The sequence below is a fragment of the Juglans regia genome, chromosome 1 (assembly GCF_001411555.2).
Source record: "Juglans regia cultivar Chandler chromosome 1, Walnut 2.0, whole genome shotgun sequence".
Taxonomy (NCBI): Eukaryota; Viridiplantae; Streptophyta; class Magnoliopsida; order Fagales; family Juglandaceae; genus Juglans; species Juglans regia.
Genome location: NC_049901.1, coordinates 18,925,714 through 18,952,790, shown reverse-complemented (window position 1 = coordinate 18,952,790; position 27,077 = coordinate 18,925,714). Strand labels below are relative to the sequence as shown.

The 27,077-nt window shown below is 35.4% G+C and overlaps 3 protein-coding genes and 1 non-coding gene across 9 annotated transcripts; 2 read left to right on the top strand and 2 right to left on the bottom strand.

Annotated features, from left to right (window-relative positions):
* The first annotated feature begins 3,384 nt into the window (after positions 1 to 3,384).
* On the top strand, positions 3,385 to 10,134 carry LOC108991984 (geranylgeranyl transferase type-2 subunit beta 1-like). 6 transcript variants are annotated; one of them, XM_035684068.1, is made up of 11 exons: positions 3,385 to 3,483; positions 4,914 to 4,967; positions 5,078 to 5,228; positions 5,713 to 5,829; positions 6,178 to 6,244; positions 6,352 to 6,500; positions 8,490 to 8,623; positions 8,703 to 8,801; positions 9,047 to 9,122; positions 9,398 to 9,443; positions 9,699 to 9,800. In XM_035684068.1, the coding sequence occupies exons 2-10, from the start codon at positions 4,914 to 4,916 to the stop codon at positions 9,403 to 9,405; spliced, it is 855 nt and encodes a 284-aa protein (XP_035539961.1). In that variant the 5' UTR covers positions 3,385 to 3,483; the 3' UTR covers positions 9,406 to 9,443; positions 9,699 to 9,800. The 6 variants fall into 6 exon arrangements, with proteins under 6 accessions (XP_035539961.1, XP_018821960.1, XP_035539963.1 ...); XM_018966415.2 differs by lacking the exon at positions 9,398 to 9,443 and having other exon boundaries at positions 9,699 to 10,134; XM_018966416.2 differs by lacking the exon at positions 9,398 to 9,443 and having other exon boundaries at positions 3,407 to 3,459; positions 9,699 to 9,822.
* Positions 9,771 to 16,014, top strand: LOC108991983 (tricyclene synthase EBOS, chloroplastic-like). The gene is made up of 7 exons (XM_035684062.1): positions 9,771 to 9,921; positions 13,154 to 13,433; positions 13,559 to 13,931; positions 14,388 to 14,606; positions 14,703 to 14,841; positions 15,160 to 15,408; positions 15,672 to 16,014. Exons 1-7 carry the CDS (start codon positions 9,790 to 9,792, stop codon positions 16,002 to 16,004), a joined length of 1,725 nt encoding a protein of 574 aa, XP_035539955.1. The 5' UTR covers positions 9,771 to 9,789; the 3' UTR covers positions 16,005 to 16,014.
* A 7,016-nt stretch (positions 16,015 to 23,030) lies between these two features.
* Positions 23,031 to 25,992, bottom strand: LOC118343719 (isoprene synthase, chloroplastic-like). The gene is made up of 4 exons (XM_035690136.1): positions 25,852 to 25,992; positions 24,498 to 24,783; positions 24,125 to 24,358; positions 23,031 to 23,134 (listed from the first exon to the last, which is right to left on the bottom strand). The coding sequence occupies exons 1-4, from the start codon at positions 25,990 to 25,992 to the stop codon at positions 23,031 to 23,033; spliced, it is 765 nt and encodes a 254-aa protein (XP_035546029.1).
* LOC109018010 lies at positions 23,036 to 23,174 on the bottom strand. Its single transcript, XR_004798086.1, has one exon. It is a non-coding gene; the product is annotated as a small nucleolar RNA Z247 (small nucleolar RNA).
* Positions 25,993 to 27,077: the final 1,085 nt, after the last annotated feature.

Genomic DNA, 27,077 nt, shown 5'->3' with positions numbered 1-27,077 from the left:
CTAGAGAGATTGACTTTCTGATACCATGAAAAAATGTAATTTGGAGAATATTTTCTGTTATTCATTTTTATGTACTGAAGTTTGATATATATACACGTAAAGCAATAGTGTGGATAAACATAAACTCAAGCTAAATAAACTACAAGATAAATGAATAAAAAATTTGAATAAATGATATGTTGGAACTAATTTAGTTATGATAAGGCTTCTTGTCGTAATAAACTTGAGGGTGAAAATAAATGGTTTACCAGAATTCCTAGCCTCGGATCAATCTAAACATCCAACCAGCAATATAAAATTAAAAAATTCATTTCATCAGCTATTATTCAACACCTTACACCCTATGAATAACATCCTCATACCCTATGAAAAATAGTCTTACACTCTATGAAAAAGCTATAGGTGTGGGTTGGGTGTATGAGTGAATTAGGGGTGTACAAGAACTGTCGGAATAGGCCGGGAACCGATTAGACCGTCTGCCAGAACACGAAATCGGCAAGGAACCGGTTGGCTGGCAAGAGGATTCGAGGGAAAATCGATATCGACGATTCGACGTCGGTTTGAACCCTTGGGAAACCGCTGAACCGGTCGATCAGATCTATGTTTTTTATTGAATATATGTATATAAAATGGCGCCGTTTCACTTAAATGAGTAGAAGTTAAAAAAAAAAGTATAAAACGGAGCCTGTTGTTTTGAATTAGGTTTAATAAACCCCCATTCTTCTTCTTTCTCCTCGCATCTTCTTGTTCCTCTGCAACCCTAAACACTAGCGCAAATTAGACTCTCACTCGGCAATGGATAGCGGATGCGACATCCCTCTTCTGTTACAGAGACGTCGACAATAGACCAAAGAATCGAATCGCGCCACGTCGAGATCGATAATATCGATTTTCTCTCCTCAATCGACCGGTGATGAGCTCTCATGGAAGACATCGGTGGGGTCTCGATTTTTCCCAAACATTGCATCGAAGGCATCGGTTTTCACCCCTAGAATGAATAGTGGCTGATGCATAGTAAATTCCTATAAAATTTAATACGTACCTACTGCTTGTTGGTTGCAATTTCACATTAGGAAAGGAGGGTGATGATGTTGAGTGGTATGCGGAGAGGAGGGGCGACGTAGCGGCGTTGAGGTTACGAGCTGGGAGAGAGAGAGAGACAGAGATCACATATCTTACCAAAACAAATGATGAGGTGGTGAACGACAGTGTGATGGTGCAACTAGGTGTGGTTTTGCGGCAGAACTTTCTTGGTCATGGTGGCTAGATGAGAGCAGAGACAGAGAGAGACGGAATAAGAGGAAGAAAATAAGCAGAGAAAAGAGTACTTACTGGTGTGGTGGCGTCTTCTTATTAATTAGACGGAGTAGTGCAGCAGCTTTGACAATGAATCGAAACTAAAACTGTGAGCTGCAGAAGTGAGGGAAAAAAACAGAAACTCAAAACAATATGTTTTGGGCCTTTTCCCTTGGATGGGTTGGGCTTGTGTTTAAATAGATAAAAGTTTATATGCTGCCACCGCTACAGTGTACCGTTTTGATAATTTTTTATTTTATTTAGTAATTAAGAAAATAATTTTAAATATATTAATGTATTTTTTTATTTTTTAAAAATATTTAAATATATTAAAAAAATATGAAAAAAATATAAAAAATAACTAGAGGTACAAACGAGCGATGCTATTCAAGCGGCAGAGTAGCACCGCTCGTTTAAATATAGATCGGGTCATTACATTTATTATTCTTATACACACATATGAGTCTTCTTTATCGAATTAAATTAATTATTAAATGGATATTATGGAACACACTTTAAATTAAAGTTGTAAACTGTAAAGATTGAAAACATGAAATGATTTTGATTACTCTTTGTTTTTTTTTGGATAATTAAAAGATTAAACAAAGGGATAACTTAAATATAAAATATAGGAGAAAGCTACTCTTCTAGCTAGTAGCTCTCGCTAGATTTTTTAAAATTATTTTTTACTTAATAATTAAGTAAATATTTTTAATAAACTAGCGAGAGACCCTAGTGAGAGCTCTAGTGAGAGCTCTCAGTGATAGGAGTAGAACTACGCTAAAATATATTATCCACTAAGTTGTTAAAACTTAACGACGAACAATTTAATTAATAAAATCTAGCTAAGTTTTAACATGTTCAAAGATTTTCTTTTTAATAAGCAAATTTAAAGAACTTTTTGGAAACTAACTAACGTTTGAGTAACGATATAAGGTGAAAACTTTTTAAAACTTTTTTATCAAACGTTATTCAAATATAAAATATTTTTTAATTCTAAATTTTTGATTTTTGATTTAATCATTATAATTTTTATAAATTTTAAATTAAAATACAAAAAGTAATACATAGTTTTTAAATTTCATAACAAAAATAATATTAAAAAATAATATTTAAATATTTTCTTAAATTTATAATATTTTTATTTGATTTTTTATGTCTTATTTCTCCAAACCCAATAAAATACCTTTCAACTCATGCTATTTTATTAGTATTCACGTGCCATTTCATTGTTATTGGGTCTCGTTTGTATGTTGAGATGATCTCAATCTATCTTATCTCAATATTTAAATACTATTTAAATACAAATTATTTTCAATTTCAAATTATCAGTTTTTTTATTTAATCATTACATTGTTTTAAAATTTTTAAATAAAATATAAAAATAATTCAATTTTTTTTTAAATCTTAAAATAAAAATAATATTAAAAAATAATATTAAAATAATATTTTAATATTATAAATTTTTTATTTAACTTTTCTTTTCTTGTTTATCAAAATCTCTTAAAATATCTTAGTTTAAATTATTTACTATTGTTCACGAACTATTTGATATTTCATCGCATCTCAACTTGAAAACGATGCCCTTTTTTCCTCTTGTTTAATTTAGTCACACTGTCCATAAGTTGTAAAAGTATTGGTATTGTCTTAGTCAAATGTCAATTTATTTTTAAAATATAAACAAATAAAGATTGAATCATTTACATTGAAATAGTCAAAATACTAATGGCTTCAACTATAAATTACAGTATTTTTAAGTGTTTTTTTATATTTAAATATGTACTATTAATCTTTAAAAATAATATTTTATTCTAAAATATCAAATCCAATTATTTTAATATTTTCTACATTTATTTTAAAATGTGTTTGTTAAATAATTAACTTGAGGAAAAAAATTAATTAGAAAATAATAATTTAAATAAAAATAAAATTATTAATTAATATATAATTAGTGTAAGAAAAAAATTAAAATAATATTATTAAAAGATTAATATTATATTATTATTTTGATTAATTTAATATCAGATAATATTTAAATAATTTTAAATTTATAAAAAATATGTAGTTTTAACTCAATTTTACGGATGTCTTCGATAAAGCGAAGGCTAATGCACTAACAGTTTACAGTCTGTTAGAGTCTGACAAATCTGTACTTCTGTCTTGGTGAGACTAGAACGACGATTCAACGTAAGCTGTGTCTCCTTCCAAAATTGTTTAACGTTATTTCTAGGAGTTATTGTGATTACCATAAAGATCCTTTGATTTTTTTCTCTTTCTGTGTTTTCCTTATCTATTGGAACTTAGAAATGGCCGACAGGAATTTTTCATGATAGAGTCAAATCAATGCCACGAAAACGAAATTAAGTTGTAGATAACCGGAAAGCATCACATTTATCTTTTGGGTTTCCTCAAGCTTCGTTTGTTTCCTGAGAAAATATTTGCTATGGAGTTTTATGAGACAACCGTGTTATTGGGGTCTGTGTTTGTGTTTTCTTTGGAAAGCAGTTCCTGGAAAAAATTCAGGGGAAAAGAATCGTGCTTGTTGATAGCTCATTATTTCTTCATCTAGCTCTGGAGATTGAACGATCATTCTCTTTCAATTTCCATATTGGGGAAAGACAACTTGCTTTCCTCCCAAAGTTTTATTTCCACCCCAGAGAATCCTTGTTGGAACTCTCAACAGAAAGGGGTCCGAATAACTCATGGAAATGGTTACTGGGAAGCTGTTCTTCTCGTGGAAAGGGATTTGTTTCCTTTTTTTATGATAAAAAACCCGTATATCATATCCCCCAGGAACTGCATGCTGTAGAAGCATGTAGAGCCTGAGCACTCGATGATATTTTGTTGGATTTCGCTTGAAGCTTTGCAGAAATTTTCATTCATTTAACACGAAGTATATAATTTTTGTAACTATGTTTTTCTCGATATGAATATAGTGTCTGAAACTTATAGTTTGAGCTGATCATGGGATTTACGAAGCATTTTCAAAAGGCTGGAACTTTAGTGGGCCTTCTTTCCTTCTTAATATGATTTGATTCCCTTGATATTTCACTTTTAGAATTAACATTTCCTAATTATACGTCTTTGCTATCATTTCTAATGCTTTAACTTTCAACTCGTTGCTATTACTGTTACTGCTCACAGGTGAACTTATTATTGTACACAAAATCGAAATATATTGCTAGGATACTTTTTTAATACTAATGAGTCATTCTTGAGCTTCATATCTAACCTTAATTTATGGTCGCACTTTCTTTGACTGCTGAGATGTTACTTGGATAAATTTGCAATTCTTGGAATTTCACAGGGCTGGATTGAACTGGTTATATAAGATTCCATAGCTTGTACTCGCTTAATTTTTCTATACCATAAATTTAATTTTTACAATCTCTTAAAGTGGAGAATCTGGAGACCTATTTTAGAATCTTGTCGTCAATAAGCTGTATTGTAATGGATGATTGATAAAGAACTTGGTCGAGTGATATTCTATGAGGTTCGAAGAGATAAAGAAACCGACTCTATGTAAATAACTATAAGGTTTCAAGTTTTTATTACTTCTACATTCTTGGCGTCTCCAATTATAAAGTCCTAGAATTAATGTGCTTAATAATTGGCAGATGGGGGAGCTTGCAGCTGAGAAACATGTGCAATACATTTTATCTGTTGAAAAGGTATGTTTCATGTATCTTTCTTTATTTTTTTTTGGAAGTCAGTTGAATTCATCTTGAGCTGCTGGCATGACCCTGTTTTCATTTAAATAAAAATGGGTTTGTATACTCAGAGAAAGGACGATTTGATATCAGTTGCAATGGAGCATCTGAGAATGAATGGGGCATACTGGGGATTGACCACTCTGGATCTTCTAGGAAAGCTGGAAACTGTAGATGTGGATGAGGTTGTTTCGTGGGTCATGGAGTGCCAGCATGAGTCAGGTTTATGTGGATGATTAGTTTTCTTCAATCCAATGCATTATCAAGATGCATTCTGCTACTTATAGTGTGACTGAGAATTTGTTGTCCAATGTTTCCCCCTACTTATGCTACTTATAGCACTTAGGGCAGGTTTGGAGGGTGAGATGAGAATTTTATGTTTTGTTTTAGTATTTAAAATATTATGTTTTAGTATTATTATTGTGTTGAGATTTGAAAAAGTTGAATTGGATTTGAAAAAATTGAATTGTTTATTATATTTTGTATGGGGATTTGAAAAAGGTGTAATGATGAGATGAGATGAGAATTTTGTGTCTCATCCCACCCCCCAAACCTGCCCTTAGAGTATATTTGATTTTTGAGAGGGTTATAACCAGTGTAAGTCCAGCTAATTAACAGTTAGCATTACAAGCTTTAAAAAGTCAATAAAAAATGGAAAATGATGATTATAGTAATGGAGCACATGATGATACACTTAGTTATGCAGGTGGGTATGGTGGTAACATTGGACATGACCCCCACATACTGTATACTCTAAGTGCCGTGCAGATTTTGGCCCTTTTTGACAAGCTAAATGTTCTTGATGTTGAGAAGGTGACTAATTGTATCCTTTGGCACTCGGTTTGATAAACTTTGGAACTTTTCAAATGTATGAGCAATCTTCTATACCATCTCATGCTTTCTTAGTGCTTTGTGTTTCTGAAATTTGGTTTAGCTGCAACTAGTATAACTATCACAGTTCTTTGTAAACTCTGATATTCAAGCTAGTTAACTGATGGCTTTAACTTGTGTACATGTTGGGTGGAATCACTACCTTTACTGCTTAGATAGTTGACTGGCATAGAGGGGCTCCTTCATAAGGATTTTGACATCAAGAAGTCTGATAATTTTAAACAATAATACAAAATGGTGTATATCAGCTGTATCTTGTGGATCTTAACATTCAAGTCAGATATTGCTCAGCTGCAAAATCAAGATGGATCTTTCTCAGGGGACATATGGGGTGAAGTTGATACGCGGTATTCTTTGCCCCTTCTGCTTTGTTATTTGGTATTTCATTATTTTGGAAGTTAGCTTCTTCGCAGTTAGAATATGTATTTTACCATGAAAGTTCTTTTTCCTATAGGTTCTCTTATATTGCTCTGTGCTGTCTCTCGATATTACATCGTTTGGATAAAATCAATGTGGAGAAAGCTGTGAGCTACATCGTAAGTTGTAAAAATTTGGATGGTGGATTTGGTAGCACACCTGGTGGGGAGTCTCATGCAGGGCAAAGTATGTTAAACATTTAAGCCATGGTCATTATGTGAAGTTTTACATATTGGCTTGTTGTACCTGATAAATCAAGTGTGTTTTACTTCCACTATCTTCTTTATTTCTTTGTTTTTCTTACAAGGGTGGAAATCTTTTTTTTTTTTTTTATAGGTAATAATATAATTTATTCCGAGTAAATAGGCAGCCCAAGTACACAGGATGTATACAAGTGAATACACTTAGATACAAGCTATAGCAAAATAGAACTAAGGCAGAACATTACAAATATTCCCATCCCTTACAAGGTTCTTCACCCAAAAACTTATAGTGCTAAAGAAAAAATCCATGAATTCCCCCATAGTTCGTTCGCAATCTTCGAAACACCTCCCAGGGTGGAAATCTATTCAGCTTTTGCATCTCTTAAAATAGTGCTTTTGACTTTTGCTCAGAAGATTCTCTCAGTTTTCAGATTCCATCATTGTCAACCAACTGTAGATTTTGTGCCATGGTTACCCAAGCATGCATTATAGATGGAATCTATTTCCTCTCTCTCTCTCCCTCTAGGCTCGCATTCTACAGTAATCTACAATAACTAATGTATTTCTCCTAATATATTTGAAGTGGAGGTTCCTTAGATTGAGATTCTGCTTATAAATTCGAAGTATTGTAGAATTGTCTGTGAATATTATGTATGTTTCCTTAGTATTATTTACTCCCAAGTCCATTGCTTGCGATTCGTTTGTATAGAGTTTCTTGCTGTGTATGAGCTGTGAATGAACTTTGTAGTAGGTTGCTCAAGCTCACTCATTAATCTCGTGAGCAATGTTGTGCAAGCTCCTTGAGCTGGTACTTATTAGCAACTAGTTTACATGTTTAAGAGTTACTTACTGATAAAAAAGAAAAAAAAAAAGCTTACATTTTTAAGAGTTAAAAATCAAGGTCAGTTCTTTAGGTCAGAAGTCAATGTGGAAGTTGTTCTAGTGCTCAGTATGAAACTGGTAATGTGTGAAGTTTGAGTGGCTTGGGCTATGTTTGGATAGGAAAATTTTTCAATTTATGAGAAAATCTTTTGATAGAGAGTTTTTTATTTGGTGCTCGTGGAAGTGGTGGGGCTGAGGGGTGATACCCACACCCTACGGCTGGGATTTGGGTGACTGCCCCCGCTTCCCATAGCAGGGGAAAAACCTTACTTCCCCCTAGCTTCGGGCAGGAAGTGTTTAACAGTCTCATCTGCAAGTTACAGAAAATAAAAGAAATAAAAAATCCAAATCAAAATCCAAATTGAAATCCATAATTACACTAGAATCCAGCCTACCCAATCAAGATTGGATGTACATAGATGCACCAACCTAATAAACCACAACACACACACACACACACACACACACATTTATTGCAAGAAGAAGAGGTTCATTTCGCTTTCACTCCCATAGTTTCCCAATAAACTGTTTGGCTTCCATTCCTGTAGTTGATTTGGATATGAAGCTCACAGGTGCCAGTCTGCCAGATTGTGAAATTTACGTAGAGAAGTAGAATTAGAAGAGAGGAAGGATCAGAGATTTTTGTGACTTTTGTTATTTCATATAAATGGGATTTATATTATTATTATTATTTGCCTAGTTCTATTAATAGTATTTTCACTTACAAAAAAATATGATTATATTATTATATATATTGTGGGCAGAGACAGGCATATATCGGGTGGATTTTTATTCAGCCTGGACCCCACCAGCCCCTTAATATTTTGTAATGAGGGGATTTTCCCATCGTTTCCCTGTGAGCCGGTTAGATTCAATGGTAGCTATTAGTGTTCTCCCACAGAAATCTGTGTAAATGTGAAAATTGAACAAATATGCCTTTGTATCTTCTGCACGTGAAATTTAGACTTGAAATGAGGCCTTTTTATTGTCTGCATGTCAAATCCTGTGAACAATAATGCATTTGTGTTTTCTAAATGTCAAATCTAGTCTTGGAATCTGGTGAAATTTTTTTTACCCACTGTGACTGCAGTTTTCTGTTGTGTGGGTGCACTTGCTATAACGGGATCATTGCATCATATTGACAAGGATCTTCTTGGATGGTGGTTATGCGAGCGGCAGGTTAAATCTGGAGGTCTTAATGGCCGTCCTGAGAAACTTCCTGATGTAAGTGTGTACTTATTTACCCAGTTTGCCACACATGAACATTTATTAGACTTTCTCACTTATTTGTTGCATCCCTTAGGTCTGCTACTCATGGTGGGTTCTTTCTAGCTTAATTATGATAGACAGGGTTCACTGGATCAATAAGGAAAAGCTTGTTAAGTTCATCTTAGATTGCCAGGTCTCAATGTTCTCCTCTATAGATTCAAGCCGGTTTGGATTGAGAGATGAGTTGAGATCATATCATCTCACTACTATTCACTACTATTCACAAATCTCACTACTATTTACAAACCATCTCAACTCATCTCATCTCTGAATCCAAACGGGTTTTCTTTTGCAAGTTTTGGGGTGTCTGTTTTATTTAAAAAATCTTTTAGTTTGATTTAAGTTTCTCTGAGATGTTGTAGTCTGTTAACAATCCAGGATACAGAAAATGGGGGTATTTCTGATAGACCAGATGATGCTGTGGATGTCTACCATACATACTTTGGGGTGGCTGGTAACTAAATGCCGCATTACAACCTTTTGAACTTCGTCAATTTTACCTTTTTAACTCATGCATATGGAACATGTTAAATCTTTAAATTGTTGTTAATTCTCGTGCTGAACTTTGAGTTGAATCACATTTTCATGTTCCTCATTCATGAAGGGCTAAATATAACCTTTTTAAAAATGTGGGCTCTTTGACGTTTGAAGACGGAGTTTGATACAGCATATGATTTTATCATGCGTTTTAGTTTCTTGTTATTTAATAATTTGGGAGCACTTGGTTAGGTGTGTGAGGGAAAGAGACTTCAAAGGTGTTTCACCCATTTATTTGGTGGGGTCTCTCTCTTCTCTCTTATTGCAACTTTTTAATTGGTGGCTTCAAAATCCAGTGCACCCTAGAAGTAATTTAATGTTTAGTTTGCATCCAGCTTTCCTTAGACATGATTTTGCTTTCTTATTATATCTTTTTAGGTTCAGTTTTTTTTTTTTTTGGTTAAATCAGAGGTTGCTGCTCTTCTACAGTAAAGGTTTAGACTGAAAGATATTAATTTATCAGATTTAAAGTCGGCCATCTTTGTTGTTGCAGGACTTTCCCATCTTGAATATCCAGGATTGAAAGCTATAGATCCAGCTTATGCTTTGCCTGTTGATGTTGTGAATAGAATCTTCTTTGCCAGATGACTGATTCTTCTAACTTTTCCTTTATACATTGTTTGAAGCAATTTTTACCCGTTTGTTTCTCTGATACAGAAAAAGAACATGTACGTAAAATTCTTTTTGACAGCAAGAAAGAAGGCATCCAATTTAAGGTGGCGTTTTTCTCTTTGCTTGTGTGACACTCTAGATTTTCACTTGCAATTTTCGCCAAAACTCTCCGTAAGTGCTTCGCATGTTTTTCATTTTGATCGTTGAACTAATAGAGGAAGCCCCATGATACATAATATTTAGTATTTGTTTTTTTTTTAATGGTTCAATGGAAGCCACAGTGTTTGCTATGTGACCTGCCCTGCATATTTTGACTAATATAGACAGACGACTTTGCTTCATTAATCTTTTGTCCTGACCAATGTGCAAATCTTTTGGAACATTTGCTGAACTTAGCTTATCATATGCCTTCTTTATATCCATCTTCATTGCCATTAGATCCATTTTTCTCTCATTATTTGTAGCAGCTTGTAAACAATGCTTGGATTAAACGATAAGGCACAAAGAATGCATGCATTCTTCAGTACTAGGAGAGATGAATTTATCCATCACGTTTCTTAATATTGCAGCCATATTAATATTTGAGATGATTTTATATGTCACATTAATTGCATATTATATATAGGCTTAAAATGTTTAGGATTCTCAACCTTTGGAATAAATACAAGATGACTTTTCCTCCATAGATATGCCATTATCACCTCTCACAATCTCCCGATAGAGTTTGGAAAGCAAAGCATTTAATTCACTGAAACTTGGGGCATTCAATGATCCAACCTATTCAAGAGCACCCCCACAGATATCATCATCATCTTCTTCTGGTAAATCCTAAGTATCCTTCGGATTAGATGATTGGAAAACTTGCATGAAGTGAGAAACTAAACGATCACCAATCTCCTCCCTTTTGGTCAGCCATCAGCAATTTTCTTTTTTAATCATCTAATTTCTGTAACTCTTACTTACCATGGATAGGTGAAAAAAAAAGGTCAGTATGCAGAGAGAGGATATTTAGCCATGGTCACCCTAAAGTTTTGTGGCAAAAAATAATTAGACTTTTCTCCACATCAATTTGCTGCATGTGGGACCGTTCGCATACCTGCTGATAACATTTCCTACTTTTCATCTCATCCATCGCCATATACGGATGGATCTCCTTTTTTTTCTTTTTTTTTTTTGGTCCTAGTGAAAAATCTGTGTTTTGTTCATTATAACACATATATCGATCACAAGAAAAGCATACAATATGAAGTGAATATGAAATCCACAACAATGAACACCACTCTCGTCAAAACAGTGAAGTTTCGAGTAGTACTTTATATTAGTTGTTACATAAGTTTTGGATCTATTGAGCTCACATATTTTTCTGTTGGTTAATTGTTTGTGGCCCTTGAATTATTTATATATATATAATGAGAAATAATAATTGTAGCCGTGAGTGTACAAACGCTATGCAATCACATAAAAAAAAAAAAAAAGAAAGGGTTTGGATAGTCAATTCAGTTGAAAACATCACATCTGGAGTTGTACCGTACAGTAGTTTTGACTATTCAAACACAATATTTCATCTCAAGCCTTAAAAAAATTCACTTAAATGAACAGTAAATAAACAATATAAAACAGTGAAAACTGACATGAACAGTGTGTGAACAATATCAAAATGTGCGTGAACGGTATATGAACAGTGAAAACTAACATGAACAGTACACAATTCGGGTACTCTATAAAACAGTAGGATCCCCTTTTATCAAATTTTAAAAAGTCAAAACTATCTCATCTCATTTCACCAAATATACAGTTTTTTACAAACTATCTCATTTCATCTTAACTCAAAAAATCTCACTACTATTCAAAACATATCATCTCATCTCATCTCATTTTATCTGAATTGTCTATCCAAACCCATCTTTAATCCCAAAACAACGCCTAGAAAACCAAGGACGAGCAAGTGATGCTCATGCTCTAGACAAGCTGCAATGGTAAGGCACGGGCATTGAATGTTGCATCAGGATTTGGGGCTTTCAAAGATCCAATTTGTTTTAACCCAAAAGCCCCTTGAAAAAAAAGAAAGAAAAAACCTCTTCTTTTGATAATCCATTGGACATTCTCAATTTTCACAACTACTTCAGTTGTTCTTCTTGGAGGTTTGGGTTTGGATTTAGAATTGATCTCAATTTATTTCATTTCATCATTAAATTTTTCTCAAATTTTTACATAAAATATAATAAACAATTCAATATTTTTAAATTTCAAAATAATAACAATATTAAAAAATAATAATCTAGCTAATAATATTTTATTCAACTTTTAATTTTTAACTTTCATCTAACTCATCTCATTTCAACTTACTATCCAAACCTCACCGCCATTCACGTTCATACTAACCTAATTTTTTCATCACATACGTCGCCATCTGCTCTAAAGAGTGCAAGAAAAGTACTGAGAATCGTTTTTTTTTTTTTAATTGCGTTTTGGCCTACATGCATACATAAAATGTACCTTTCAAATTCAGGCCATACCTTCCTCATCTACATTTTCCCCACATGAGGTTGCGTATGTTGTTAGATATTTAATATCCCACATGATACCTGTATGACTTTTAGACTCTTAATAAGATGAGGTCGTCTAATCCGATCTCTGGAATATCGTAAATATCTGGCTATATACTAACATTTTCCAGTAGGAAATTATCTTCCAATGCAATTTCAACGTTATTGAAGTTCTATATATAGATGATCCACTCCACTCCTTTTGAAATCACAATTAATTGCAAACATATAGCATCTATAATATTATAAGAGCGGAATGGCACTTCTAGTTCTCCAGTTGCCCTCATCCAATATTAATCATGTCTGCTCGACACACTTGCCTACCTATGCAACAGCAAAAACTCTTCTTCTCTGCCAAAAACAAAAACATCATGGGCAACTCCGATGTTTTGCCAGTACTACTGCAGCCACTACTTCCCATTCAGAAGTCCAGAGAAAATCTGCCAATTACCAACCAAGCACTTGGAGTTACGATTTTGTGCAGTCCTTAAGGAATGATTATTATCATGTACTGGTGATTGCATTTCTGATCATCTTTTACTCCTAATTTGCATGTGCTCCCTCTACCTAGCTAGCTTCCTGATTTCTCTTTTTTAAAGTCTGATAAAAGTTTGTCATGTGTGATCTCTATGCAAGCATGTCTGAGAAATCTAAAACTATTAGGTACTATTCATAGAATATTAATAATTAGGGATCAATATTATATGATCATAGTCATCAATTACATTTAAGACATCTAGGGACATTCATATATATTAATTGTAAGCTCATACATATTGTAACCGCACAGGATCATGAAGTACTACAAAATAAGGTGAAGAAGCTGGACGAAGCCGTGAGGAGTATGATCAACAATGAAAATTCAGACTTACTGGCAAAACTCGAACTGATTGATGAGGTTCAACGATTAGGCTTGGGTTACCGCTTTGAGAAGGAGATAACAAGAGCTCTCGACAACGTCGTCTTAGCATCTAATTCAAAAGGATATAATGAAAGAATTGTGAAGAGTCTCCATGCGACTGCTCTCAGCTTTAGGCTCCTCAGGCAACGTGGCGGTGACGTCTCTCAAGGTACGTACAAACAAATTAATATCTATCAGCTTCTTACGCATTATATATGTTTATTTCGATCAACTTTATAATCTTAACAAAACGATTCGAAGTCTCATATATTTTTCATACTCATGTCCATGCAGATGTTTTTAACAGTTTCACAGACGAAAATAGCAATTTCAAGGAATGCCTTAGAAGGGATGTCAAAGGAATGCTGAGTCTATACGAAGCTTCGTATCTGGGTTTTGAAGGAGAAAACCTCTTGGATGAGGCCATGGAATTCGCGAGAGTGGGTCTCGAGGACCTCAAAATCCATGCAAGTAAGAGCGTGGCAGAGCAGATTCAGCATGCATTGGAGGTTCCACTGCACCATAGAATGCAAAGACTGGAAGCTCGTTGGTATATTGAGGCATACAGCAAGAGGGAAGATGCAAATCCTGTTGTGCTTGAGCTTGCAAAGTTGGATTTTAATATAGTCCAGTCAGTACTTCAAGGAGAACTTCAAGAAATGTCAAGGTAATTATAAAATGTTAAAGAGTTTGTACAAATTGGATTACAGAAAGTACTAAAACATCAAAAATCAATATACGAAGAGGGAATGATGAAAATCAAAACAACCAATTTTTTAACTCTAGCCATATTAAAAAAAACCAAAGACAAAAACTTTTGTTTAGATTTTCCTATTCACTTATATAAAACACAATAAAAAAATGGATCTAAAAGATATTCAGAAAGCTTCCAAGTTTTGTCAAAATTTTCCTCACTTTACATATGTTGTACGTGTGCACACTGACAAAAAGCAAATCCCGTGAAAGAATTATATTCAAAACAATTTTTTAACTCTAGCTACCCCTTATATATAAGAATACAAGCCATATTAAAAAAAAAACAAAAACAAAGACTTTTGTTTAGATTTTCAGAAAGCTTCCAAGTTCATGATCACCACTGACCGCGACATAAAATATAATATAGGTGGTGGAACAATATGGGGCTGTCGAAAAAGTTGACCTTCACCAGAGATAGGCTGGTGGAATGCTTCTTTTGGACGGTTGGAATTGGCTTCCAACCTCAGCTGGGCCATCTTCGTAAACAGCTGACCAAAGTTGCTGCTCTTGTCACCACCATTGATGACGTCTATGACGTTTATGGTACTTTGGATGAACTCGTGCTTTTTACAGATGCTGTCGAAAGGTTAATTTCTCTCCCTCATTTTCTCAATCTGCCACCACCAAATTAATTTTTATAGCAAATCATGTTTTTTAAATAATCTTAATATTGTGTTTTCAGATGGGATATCAAAGCCGCGATAGACCTTCCTGACTATATGAAGCTATGCTTCTTAGCTCTCTATAACACTATTAATGAGATTGTTTACGACACTCTTAAGGAGAAAGGAGGAAACATCCTTCCATACCTAACCAAAGCGGTAATATAATATATTTTTGAGAAATGATACTTGCAGTCGTAAGTATGTAAATACTGTACAGTCGCTTTAAAAAAAATAAATAAATATAGGACTACTTGAAAATAAATTAATTTTTTAATAATAGACCCTATTCTTTTTCAAAGCGACTGCACGACATTTGTACATTCTACGACTGTACGTAGCATTACTCTATATTTTTTGATATTTTCGAGTTTTCTTTCTTTTTTCTTGTTTTACAAAACTGATTTTAACACAATTCGCTATTTTTTTTAAAGATTTTTAAATCTGATTAAGTTGTAGTTTCATGTTGTATTTTAGTGGGCAGATATGTTCAAAGCGTTCCTCCAAGAAACAAAGTGGAGTTCCGACAAGGAGATGCCAAACTTCAAGGACTATCTTAACAATGGCTGGCGATCCGTTTCTGGGACGATCTTCCTCGTTCATTCCTATTTCATATTGAATCAAACTTTCACAAAGGAGGCCCTTGAGGGCTTGGAAAATTACCATGGCCTCTTGCGGTGGCCATCCATCATTTTTCGACTCAGCAATGATTTGAGTACTGCTGCGGTACTATTCATTCTCATTTCTAAATTAAAATATAATCAAAATAATTAAATCTGTCTTCCTATCAACTTAAAATTTTAAAACAAATGACAAGAATAAAAGTTCTGAATTCTAACTATTTCTTCATACTTCATATATCCTCATTTTCAGGTGTTGAGTTCAATTATCGAGAAAAATCCGATTTAATATGACATGCCAACCCATGTTGTCTATATAGTTTTGTGCTAAATTAACAATTTTAGTAATTTATTTGACAATTAATGCAGGCAGAGTTAGAGAGAGGTGAAACTGCAAATTCAATCCATTGTTACATGCGAGGAACTAATCTTTCTGAGGAACATGCTCGTAAACACCTCAACAACATGGCTGAGACAACTTGGAAAAAATTGAACAAAGAAAGAGTAGTTAATCGTTTGTTTGGAGAATCGTTGGTGGAAACAGCAATCAACCTCGCTCGGATTGCCAAATGCACGTACCAGTATGGGGATGGGCATGGAGCACCGGACATTAGAGCAAAGAATCGAGTCCTGTCGTTGATAATAGAGCCCATTCCAGTACTTGTACTTGAGAGAGATCAAATTCCTTGTTTACCAAAATGACTGTGGCACAGATGAGCATAATATATATATATATTTATATATATATAAAGATAAGAGGCTATAAAACAGAAATTTCTTGTTTTAACAGAATTTTCTTGATTCCCTTAACCTTCTGTTAAGCCTCCGTTTGTAATAATTTGTTAAGCCTCAATTATAATTATAATAACTTTAATTCAGCAATAAAAACAGTGCACAGGGATACAATTGTATTTTCCTATGCATTCCTTTTGTGGCTATTTTTGTGATTTCTGTCGGTTTGTATTCTATTATTAATATTTTTAAATCTGCTAATAAAAATGATTTAATATAATAACAAATAATGGATGCAATTGTCTTTTCGTATTCATTATAATAACAAAACATTATAATAATTTACAATTTGAAAAAACACAGAATCTGAATTTAAATAGCGATTTTCCATTATTATCCCTGTCCCAGCAACTGAATTTGTGATTCCATACATTGGAATGGCAGCTGCAAACAAAAAAATATTTTAGAAATTAGATAACATATTATACTACATGTAGTATTAAATCTGCCTGAAAATATTTTAGAAATTAGATAACATATTATATTGCATGCAGTGTTAAATTTGTGGAGGCAGATTTTAATCACTTGTAAGTTATAATATGCAGTATAACTTATCATATTTAATAATTTACTTTTTTTGTCCGTTTGTCTAGGCATTGATAAATTTGAAATTTATAATCACATGAGGCAGCCGAATGGCTAGGGAGTGCAGTAGTCAGGTTCAATGTTTGAACACCAAGAGACATTTCTTAGCAAGGCTAGAGGCATTGAATTGTGTTTAAGAAAACCCTTCTATTACTTTCAGTGCATTGGTGCTAAGGTTTGAAAAGTGACTTGATTTCTTCTTTTCAAATAACCCTTCTATTACAAGTAGCAGTGCAGTGGTGCTACGTTTTCAAGGAAGATTGGAAAGTGAGTATAATAGTCTTTTCTGTGTTTGTAGTATAAGCTTATCTATGCATTACATAATTTTGTTCATATTTCGAAGAAATGAAGAAACTGATACAATAAAATCTAGAAATTCATAAAACTTATTAAAAAACCTATCAAAAAACTCAATTCAGAAAACTCAATTTTGAAAACTTATTCATACAACTGCATATTCAGTTTATCTTCTATTTCTTTTTGTTTATTCTACACTCTGTTTCTCTCAAATCAGGTTTGTGGAAGCAGTGCAATGATCCTAAGTTTTTAAGGAATATTGAAAAGGTCAGTGTACCTGCCTTTTGTGAGTGTATAGTATCTCTTTATATAGTTTATCTATATTTTGTGTGTTTATAGTATATATATAGTTTATCTATGCATTACACATGTTTGTTCATATTTGTAAGAAAAATGTAGCAGAAATAATTAGAAAATCAAGTATAAAAACTGAGGAAAAAAATGGTCAGAAATTACTAGGAGAAGGGGGCCATTATATAGTGACAGACTGTACCCAAACAAAGCAACAAGTTTTTGGAAAGAAAAAAAAAAAAGAAGAGAAAAGGAACCAAGAACAATGACTGCATGGAAAAAAAAAATCTTGAGAACAAACATTCAAAAATAAACCCATACATTTTTCCCAGAAAACAAACATGAAAAAAAAAAAGGAAAACAAACATCCAGATACAATACAAACCAAGTAAATTAAACCCATAAGAAAATAAACAAACTAAGAAAAAATAATTTTTATCTTAACAGATTTGAATTACAAATACTCAGATTTAAAGTTAGAGGTATAAATCTGTTAAGAGGTATAAATCTGTTGAAATTTATAAAGACCAAAACCAACAGAGAGAACTACAAAGAGAAACAAAGATCTGAACATGTTTATAACATCAATCACAAGGTCTGAAAGATACAAGCTTCTATTTCGAAAGAGAATATTGCACAAAACGTTTTATACTTGAGTCTATAAAGAAAATGCACTTTTGTATTAACATAACTCTTCAACACTCCCCTCTTCACCCCCCTCCAATCAAGGTAGATCCGTTAGAAGGCACAAAAACAATGGGTGGGGGGCGAAGTCAGAAGAGGCATAGAAGCTTCAATGGGCGAGAAGTTTGCAGAAGTGGAAGGGGATGTTATAAGGAGAACGAGATTCAAAATAAGAATATCTTCTTCCACTGGAGTATCACCACCTTGTTGCTGGGAATCATCTCTCAGAGCCGTCGAGGGCTATGCAGTAGCTTCGGAGGCCACCTCTGTGGCAAGTATACTATCGAGATCTTCCTCAGCCTACAACATGACGTCATCCAGAGAAAGAGGTAATGGATCCATAAAGGCAGCCATAACATTTAATTTCTCCTGTGAAGTAGCCAACTTGGTGCTACCATCTTCCGGGGAGGTGGTTTTACTCGGAAACTCTTAAGAAGAACTCAACTTGACATTACTGACGGCTGGAAGTGATGCCCCACTCTGTTTTTTAGGGGGGTACCAATTTTGTACCTTCGCCCGCAGCCGAGGTAAGTAAAGAACCACTTTTGGATGAAAAAGACTCATCTAAATGAGGTGAGACACGAGCCTTCTTAACATTTCTTTATTTCTTCCTGCCTTCACCAGGATGTTTCTTCCTTTTCAAGTCGCTCGCCAGCAGGAGGGCACCTAAAAACTCACGTCCCGAAATGTAGGCCCGACTGGGAACCATCACGAACCTTTCAATATTATTGGGGGTTAAAAGCGCAATAGAGAGGCATAGTTTGGGGTGAGCCTAAGCCCAGGACTCCACTAGCCTAACACGGGTCTCCTCACGGGGGGAAAGAATCACTTTGTAGTCATCCCCATTGGGGATAGGAGGCCAGCATGCCCTAATAGAAAATCCCCGATTAGGAACTTCTTCGGCAGGAAATTCCCAGCCAGAGCCAGGGATAAGGAAAATTTTGTTAGTCCATTCTTTCACATGAGAGTAGTTACGCTCTAAATCAACCAAGGCCTGACGAGCTCTAAAACTGCAGTGATTGCCCTCCAGACACCTAAACTATTGATTTTTGTTGTTTTAGTACATATAACTGTTATCCAATTTGTAGAACTCTTTAACATTTTCTAAGTACCTTGACATTTCTTGAAGTTCTCCTTGAAGTACTGTAGAAACTTTCAAATATTTGGAAAGTTGTTGCCTTACCTTAAACACAGGTATAGGCGTGTATTTATAATGATGTAAATATATTTATTACAATCGAATCATAAAAGATAAAAACAGAGGAATATATTTGAATTTTAAACTGATTTCATATCTAAACAAACGTATCAAGGATCCTGTGAAACATTTGAATTGGTCTTCGTGTAACTGCTGTGTGAGGAGCTGCTGGTTGTTGCTATGGATAAGTCTTCAACATTTGAACTGGTCTTCGTGTAACTGTTGTGTGAGGAGCCACTGGTTGTTGCTGTAGATAATTCTCTAACATGCCCCCTCAAGCTTAACTATGCAAAGGTAATGTTCAGCTTGTCACGAAGGAAAGAAAACCGAGATGAGGATAGTGGCTTGGTGAAGATGTCAGGTACCTGATCTTTGGTAGAAATGAAGCGAATGTCTAAATTACCAGGAGCAACCATATCTCGAGCAAAATGAAAATCTATTTCAACATGTTTAGTTCGAGCATGAAAAACTGGATTTGAGGATAAATATGTTGCACCAATATTGTCACACCAAAGAATGGGAATTGTAGAGGGAAGCGATTCAAGTTCAGTCAGAAGAGAGCATAACCATGGGATCTCGGCAGTGGTATTTGCTAAGGCTTTATATTCAGCTTCGGAATAGGCTTGAAGTGAATGTGAGCATGACTTGTGAATTTGAAGACCAAAATCCACAGTTTGCTTGATGTAGCGTAGCAAGCGCTTAGTTGACTGCCAATGGAGTGTCGTCAGTTTGTGAAGAAACTGGGATAGCTTGTTAACTGTGAAATCTATATTCGGTCTGGTGATGCAGAGATATTGAAGAGCACCAATAGTGCTCCTGTAAAGGGTTGGATCCGAAAAAGCTTCTCCTTCATAAGCTAACAGTTTTGTGGATGTAGCCATAGGAGAATGAACCGGTTTTGCTTCTAGCATATTGGTGCTAGAAGCAAAACCGGTTCAAGATGTCTATGACGTATCGATGTTGAGAAAAAATGAAGTCCTTTGAATTTTGAATCATTTCAACGCCAAGAAAAAAATTTAGAGGAACTAGATTTTTAACAGCAAATTCATTGTGTAAAGCTGATAGTAAATCATCGAGAGCCGTCCGTTTATTACTTGTAATGAGAATATTGTCCACATATATCAGGATAAATATTTTGACTATGGAAGATGTATAAACAAACAAGGAAGTGTCGGACCGAGTACCTTTAAAACCAAGAGCAAGAAGCTTGTTACTGAGTCTTTCGAACCAAGCCCGTGGGGCTTGTTTAAGACCATACAAAGCTTTTTGTAATTTACAGATATGGTTTGGGTACTGTGGATGAAGAAAACCAGGTGGCTGAGATATATATACTTATTCTGATAAATTCTCATGTAGGAAAGCATTTTGAATATCAATTTGATGAATGGGCCAACCAGCTGAGATGGCTAAGGAAAGAACAATGCATACTGTTGTAGGCTTGACAATGAGACTAAATGTTTCACCAAAATCAATACCTGGTTGTTGATGATAGCCTTTGGCAACAAGACGCGCTTTATAGCATTCGATAGTACCATCTGCATGACGTTTGATGCGAAACACCCACTTCAAGCCAATGATATTAGAAGTTGAATTAGGAGGAATAATGGTCCATGTCTGATTTTTTAGTAATGCATCAAACTCAATATTCATTGCCCCAATTGGATTGCACTGCTTTGATTTTGGTATTAAAATATCGTTCAACGTATGATTGAAATTTGAGAAAAGCACGACTAACATCACTTCTTAGAGAAATGGGATAAAGCCAAGAATATTTGCTAAATGCATCAAAAAAAGAAACATAATATTTATGGCCAGTGTTTGAACAAATAGGAGCAGGGCCCCATACATAAGTATAGATTAATGCTAAAGGTTCTATAGCTTGAGTTAAAGAAGTGGAAAATGGTAATTGTCGACTCTTTGAACTCAAGCAAGCAAAGGATTTTTGAGAGATGGGGTGACGATGTGTTGGGATTTGTATTTGACAAAGGACTTGATGAACAATTTTAAACGAAAGATGACCCATGTGAGCATGCCATAAGGAGAGAGTTGAGTGTTCACTTGAGAAAGCGGATGGAACACATTTATTTTGAGTGGATGAAATTTGATAGAGTCCATTGTTACTCAGGCCTTGGAACAGCAGCAGCTTCAAAAGAAAATAAGATGGGTGGAATTCAAAAAATGTGTTAGTGTCTTTTGTGAAGCATTGGACAGAAAGCAAATTTTTGCAACAAAAATGCTAGTTACAACCGAGGGGAGGAATCGCTGCGTAACCGCATCCCATGTGGACATAAATTGAAAACGGTGCGTTTTCATTCCCCACAAACCTAAAAACAAGCCAAATCCTCCCTCCCCCAAAATTTTGCTTCGTCTTCTCCATAGAATAGTCTTCCCCAACTCACAACCTTCGTCTTCCCACTTTCAAGGAATATCATCAATCATTTACTTTTTGTTTATTTTATACTCTGCTATGGAAAAAGCCCAAGGAGAGATTGCATGCTACCTCTTCAAAATTCCCCTCCCTCTTCAAATTTCAAAAGCCAAAGAAAACCAAAACAAAAAAAAAACAAAAAAAATGCTTCCTCAAATGCCTCAAATTTTGCTGGGTTGTTAACTTTCTTTGCCTTGAGTGCTTCATCTTCATAAACATCAAACCAGTACTTATCAAAAATAAAAAATAAAGCTCGAACCAGTCCTTTTTTTTTCCTTTAATTTTCTTAAGATTTCTGCTGTACCATATGCTCTCCCCATGCACTTAGGGCCTCATCTTCTCTTGTGTTATAGAGTCAAATGGTATTCCAGGATTTATATATAGTGATGAAGAAAGAGAGGAAGATAAATGGTTTTGTTGGCTGGAGAAATGGTTTTGCCTGGAGAAATGGTCCTCTGATCCCTTGCTTGGGGAAATGGCTTCCAATGAAGAAATGTAAGGAGGTGCTTTGAGAGAGGGACGAGATTGTTTTGGGTGATGTGGGTCTGAGACGACATTCCTACTGCAAAAGGCAGAAGGGAAAAAAAAAAGTCAGCTGGGTAGTAGAGAAGTGGTAAGGAGTGGCTCTACCTTTCTTTCCTCTCAAATCGCCGACTGTAACAAGGAAGGAATACCCATTTGTCTTTCTGGCTTCCATTGTCTTCCCAGCTTCAAGGAATACCTTCGGGGAAGAAAAAAAAAGGAGAACAATATAAATAATAAGCTAAACCAAGAACTAAAAGAATATCATGATTTTTCTTCTTACTTTTGTCAGCTTGTGTTTTTTTTTTTTATTGACGTCGCTTTATTCCACATCAGTAGATTACCAGGCGGTTTCGCACCGCCGGCTGTAAGTAGCAAAACTCTTTTTGCAAATATGGGGAACATGTAAAACATTGTTGAGTTGAAGTTTAAATGAAGGAGTAGTAATTTTGGTGGTTCCAATATGGTGAATAGGAAGACCATTACCATTGCCGACACGAATTGTGTCGGATCTAGAGTATTCTTCAGCTTTAACATTCAGATTGGCAAGCTCCGAAGTGAGGTGGTGTGTAGCACTTGAGTCTGGGTACTAGTTTGCATCAATGGAATTTTGGGAAGCTGATAAATATGCTTGGCCTTGAGAGGAGTCCCGCTGGTAAGATTCATCATACCTGTAATAACAATCAAATGCCACATGACCCATTTTGTTGCAAACTTGACAAACGGGACGTGAGTTATTGGAGAAGGATGGAGAACTTCGACCATGACCCCTGCCTCGATAGTTCCGAGATGGTGAGTTCTGATAATTTTCTCGTCCATTGTGGCTTGGAGAGCCACGACGATTGCCACAACCACCATGATCAATGGTGTTGCGGGATATGAAATTAGCATTGGCGACAGTTAGATCAACTGCGGCCTAATGCTGTTCCAATCACTTTTCATAAGCTAGGAGATGACCGTAAAGGTCTTCAATTGATAGAGGTTCAACTCTAGTGGTAACAGATGTGACAAATGAGTCATAATCTGGTCCAAGGCCTGCAAGAAGAAAGGAGACAAGTTCATAATTATTCAAGGGTTGATCAACGGCATCAAGAGTATCTGTGAGATTGCTAAATTACTGGAAATAATCAGCAATTGAGAGGTTGGCTTTTTTGTGTGTGGCAAGCTGGAAATGGATATGGGTGATCCAAGCATGAGAGGTGGAGGAAAAACATTCGTTCTAGTGCAAGCCACATGTCACGTGAGGTAGTGCACTTAACGACATGTGATAAAAAATTTTCCGTGAGGGAGGAGGTAAGAGCACTCAAGATGAGTTGATCTTGAAGATGCCAGGAGTGGAAGGCATGATTTGGGATGGTATGTGCTTGGTTATTTTCGGTGGAAGAGATATGAGTAGAGGGTGCCGGGAGGGATCCATCAACATAACCGAATAAATGGGTGCCTTTGAGATATAGAACAATTTGGACATGCCAGAGCAAGTAATTATCACGACTCAGTTTGATGGAGATGAAGGGATGAGGAAGAGAGATGGGTGGGGTAGGGACAAGAACAGAGGACGAAGTGGAAACTGAGGAGGCCATGAGGATTTAGACATTTGTCACTTAGGCTCATGATACCATGTAGAAACTTTCAAATATTTGGAAAGTTGCTGCCTTACCTTAAACGCAAGTATAAGCGTGTATTTATAATGATGTAAATATATTTGTTACAACCAAATCATGAAAGATAAAAACAGAGGAATATATTTGAATTTTAAACTGATTTCATATCTAAACAAATGTCTCAAGGATCATGTGAAACATTTGAACTGGTCTTTGTATAACTGCTGTGTGAGGAGCCGATGGTTGTTGCTGCGGATAAGTCTTCAAAATTTGAACTGGTTTTCGTGTAACTGCTGTGTGAGGAGCCGCTGGTTGATGCTGTAGATAATTCTCTAACAAGTACTGACTGGACTATATTAAAATCCAACTTTGCAAGCTCAAGCACAACAGGATTTGCATCTTCCCTCTTACTCAATATACCAACAAGCTTCCAGTCTTTGCATTCTATGGTGCAGTGGAACCTCCAATGCATGCTGAATCTGCTCTGCCACGCTTTTACTTACATGGATTTTGAAGTCCTCGAGACCCACTCTTGCGAATTTCATGGCCTCATCCAAGAGGTTTTCTCCTTCAAAACCCAGATACGAAGCTTCGTATAGACTCAACATTCCTTTGACATCCCTTCCAAGGCATGATTCCTTGAAATTGCTTTTTTCGTCTGTGAAATTGTTAAACACATCACAATGTGTTTATGAAAAATATATGAGACTTCGAATCGTTTTGTTAAGATTATAAAGTTGATAGAAATAAACATATATAATGCTTAAGAAGATAGATATTAATTTGTCTGTACGTACCTTGAGAGACGTCACTGCCACGTTGCCTGAGGAGCCTAAAGCTGAGAGCAGTCGCATGGAGACTCTTCACAATTCTTTCATTATATCCTTTTGAATTAGATGCTAAGACGCCGTTGTCGAGAGCTCTTGTTATCTCCTTCTCAAAGCGGTAACCCAAGCCTAATCGTTGAACCTCATCAATCAGTTCGAGTTTTGCCAATAAGTCTGGATTTTCATTATTATTGATCATACTCCTCACGTCTTCGTCCACCACCTTCTTCACCTTATTTTGTAGTTCATGATGATCCTATGCGGTTACAATATGAGCTTACAATTAATATGAATCTCCCTAGATGTCTTAGATGTAACTTAAGTAGGGCTGGGCTCCGGCTCCGACGGAGTCGGAGTGCTCGTTTCCGACCTCCGACTCCGACAAGAGTCGGAGCCAAATTGGAGCTTCGACTCCGACTCCGAACTGGAGTCAGAGTCCGACTCCGATCGGAGGTCGGAGCTCCGACCTCCTATAGGAGCTCCGACATAAGATCGGAGCTCGACGTGCGCTTGACTTCCGCTCGACTTTCGCTCGAGCGAACCTCTCTGGAAGAGGTTCGCTCGACTTCCGCTCGACCTGTCGCTCGAGCAGAACTCTTCCAAAGAGGTTCGCTCGACTTCCGCTCGACATGTCGCTCGAGCCAATGTTCAATACAACGTGTGCTCGACTTGAGCTCGACACCTCGCTCGAGCGAAAGTGTACAGTAAAAAAAATTTCGGAGTCGGAATCGGAGCTTCTTGGAGCTCCGACTCCGACTCCGACTCCGAATAGATATTCGGAGCTACTCCGAATTCTGACTCCGAATTCCGATGACTCCGACGAAGTCGGAGTCGGAGTCGGAGCAGAAGTCGGACGGAGTCGGAATTTTTGGAATTTTGCACACCCCTAAACTTAAGTGTCTTCTATCTCATCTTGAGTTATCCCAGAAGGATATAACGAGCGACAGTTAATTAATATTCTATGAATGGTACCTAATAGTTTTGGTTGGGTTAGGATAGTCAGTTCAGATGAGATGAGATATTTTGAATAGTAGTTAAATTAAATATTATTAGAATATAATTTTTTAGTATTATTTTCATTTTGAGATTTGAAAAAGTTAAATTGTTTATTATATTTTTATATAAAAATTTTAAAAAATTATAATAATAAGATAGAATGAAATAAAAAGATGTTGTGTATCCAAACCCACCATTTCTCATACATGCTTGCATATAGATCACACATGACAAACTTTTGTCAGACTTTAAAAAAGAGAAATCAGGAAGCTAACTAGGGAGAGGGAGCACATGCAAATTAGGAGTAAAAGATCAGAAATGCAATCACCAGTACATAATAATCATTCCTTAAGGACTGCACAAAATCGTAACTCCAAGTGCTTGTTTGGCAATTGGCAGATTTTCTTTGGACTTCTGAATGGCCGGGACGTAGTGGCCGCAGTACTGGCAAAACATCGGAGTTGCCCATGATGTTTTTGTTTTTGGCAGAGAAGAAGAGTTTTTGTTGTTGCATAGGTAGGCAATTGTGTCAAGCTGACATGATTAATATTGGATGAGGGCAACTGGAGTACTAGAAGTGCCATTCCGCTCTTATAATATTATATATGCTATATCTTTGCAATTAATTGTGATTTCGAATGTTATATATAGAACTTCAAAAACGTCGTTGAAATTGCATTGGAAGATAATTTCCTACAAGAAAATGTTTGTATATAGCCAAATATTTACCATAAAGAATAACTCTATTCTAATGTGCATCTGGTTTTCTACATTACGCATCATCTATATGACATAATTTAATTTAAAAAATAAATTTTAAATTTTAAATTTTATAAATCAAATCATATTATATGAATAATATATAGTGTATGCCTTAAAATAGCGTTACTCTTATAATAGAAATGATCGATAATAAATTTAATATTCTCGTAGCAAATGATCGATCAGGTTTTCATCGTAAATATTTAATGGCCACTAATAACTTTTTTTTCTTTTAACAATATATTATATATTACTCAATTAGATTTTTTTTTTTGGAAAAAAGGATATTTGCTATACTTTACGTGTCACTGGTACCCATGGTACTACATTTCAGGATTGAGCAGATCATGACATAATTTTCTCGAAGTTGTTGGCATCGTACCATAAATATTTAAACATTGATAGAGAAATAGGATCAGATGTGGAACACATGTGAAGCCTTTTTCTCTCTACACAGACGCCCCACTCAAAAAGTTCAGACAAGAGGAGGTTGTAGCTTTGGTTCCTTCCGGTCTCTCTTCTCTCTCTCAAATTTTTTTTTTTATCTATTTTTTAGTTTTTATTTTATTTTTTTAGTTTATTTTTTTTTTAATTACAGTGAAGTAAAATGTAGATTTGTTATTCTCCAGAGCTAAACAACTACCACGCGCTCCATCACAAAATTTTCAAGACACCAATCATTTACATAGACAAAAAATTTCGTCGAACGGAGTGGTGCGTGAGGCACACTCGCTGCCCAAAGTGCTTGTGTGACATCTCCGTGCCACCACAAAGAGAGCTCTATTATTACCA

Excerpts from the sequence above, each read along its gene's own strand:
- LOC108991984 (XM_018966415.2), top strand. The coding sequence starts at position 4,914 with ATGGGGGAGCTTGCAGCTGAGAAACATGTGCAATACATTTTATCTGTT. Across the intron at positions 5,830-6,177 it reads TGTTGAGAAGGTGACTAATT|ATATTGCTCAGCTGCAAAAT; the intron begins GTATCCTTTGGC and ends CATTCAAGTCAG. Across the intron at positions 8,802-9,046 it reads AGTTCATCTTAGATTGCCAG|GATACAGAAAATGGGGGTAT; the intron begins GTCTCAATGTTC and ends TTAACAATCCAG.
- LOC108991983 (XM_035684062.1), top strand. The coding sequence starts at position 9,790 with ATGACTGATTCTTCTAACTTTTCCTTTATACATTGTTTGAAGCAATTT. Across the intron at positions 13,932-14,387 it reads GAACTTCAAGAAATGTCAAG|GTGGTGGAACAATATGGGGC; the intron begins GTAATTATAAAA and ends AATATAATATAG. Across the intron at positions 14,607-14,702 it reads TTTACAGATGCTGTCGAAAG|ATGGGATATCAAAGCCGCGA; the intron begins GTTAATTTCTCT and ends TTGTGTTTTCAG.
- LOC118343719 (XM_035690136.1), bottom strand. The coding sequence starts at position 25,992 with ATGGGCAACTCCGATGTTTTGCCAGTACTGCGGCCACTACGTCCCGGC. Across the intron at positions 24,784-25,851 it reads GGAATGATTATTATGTACTG|GATCATCATGAACTACAAAA; the intron begins GTGATTGCATTT and ends GTAACCGCATAG. Across the intron at positions 24,359-24,497 it reads TGGCAGTGACGTCTCTCAAG|ACGAAAAAAGCAATTTCAAG; the intron begins GTACGTACAGAC and ends ACAATTTCACAG.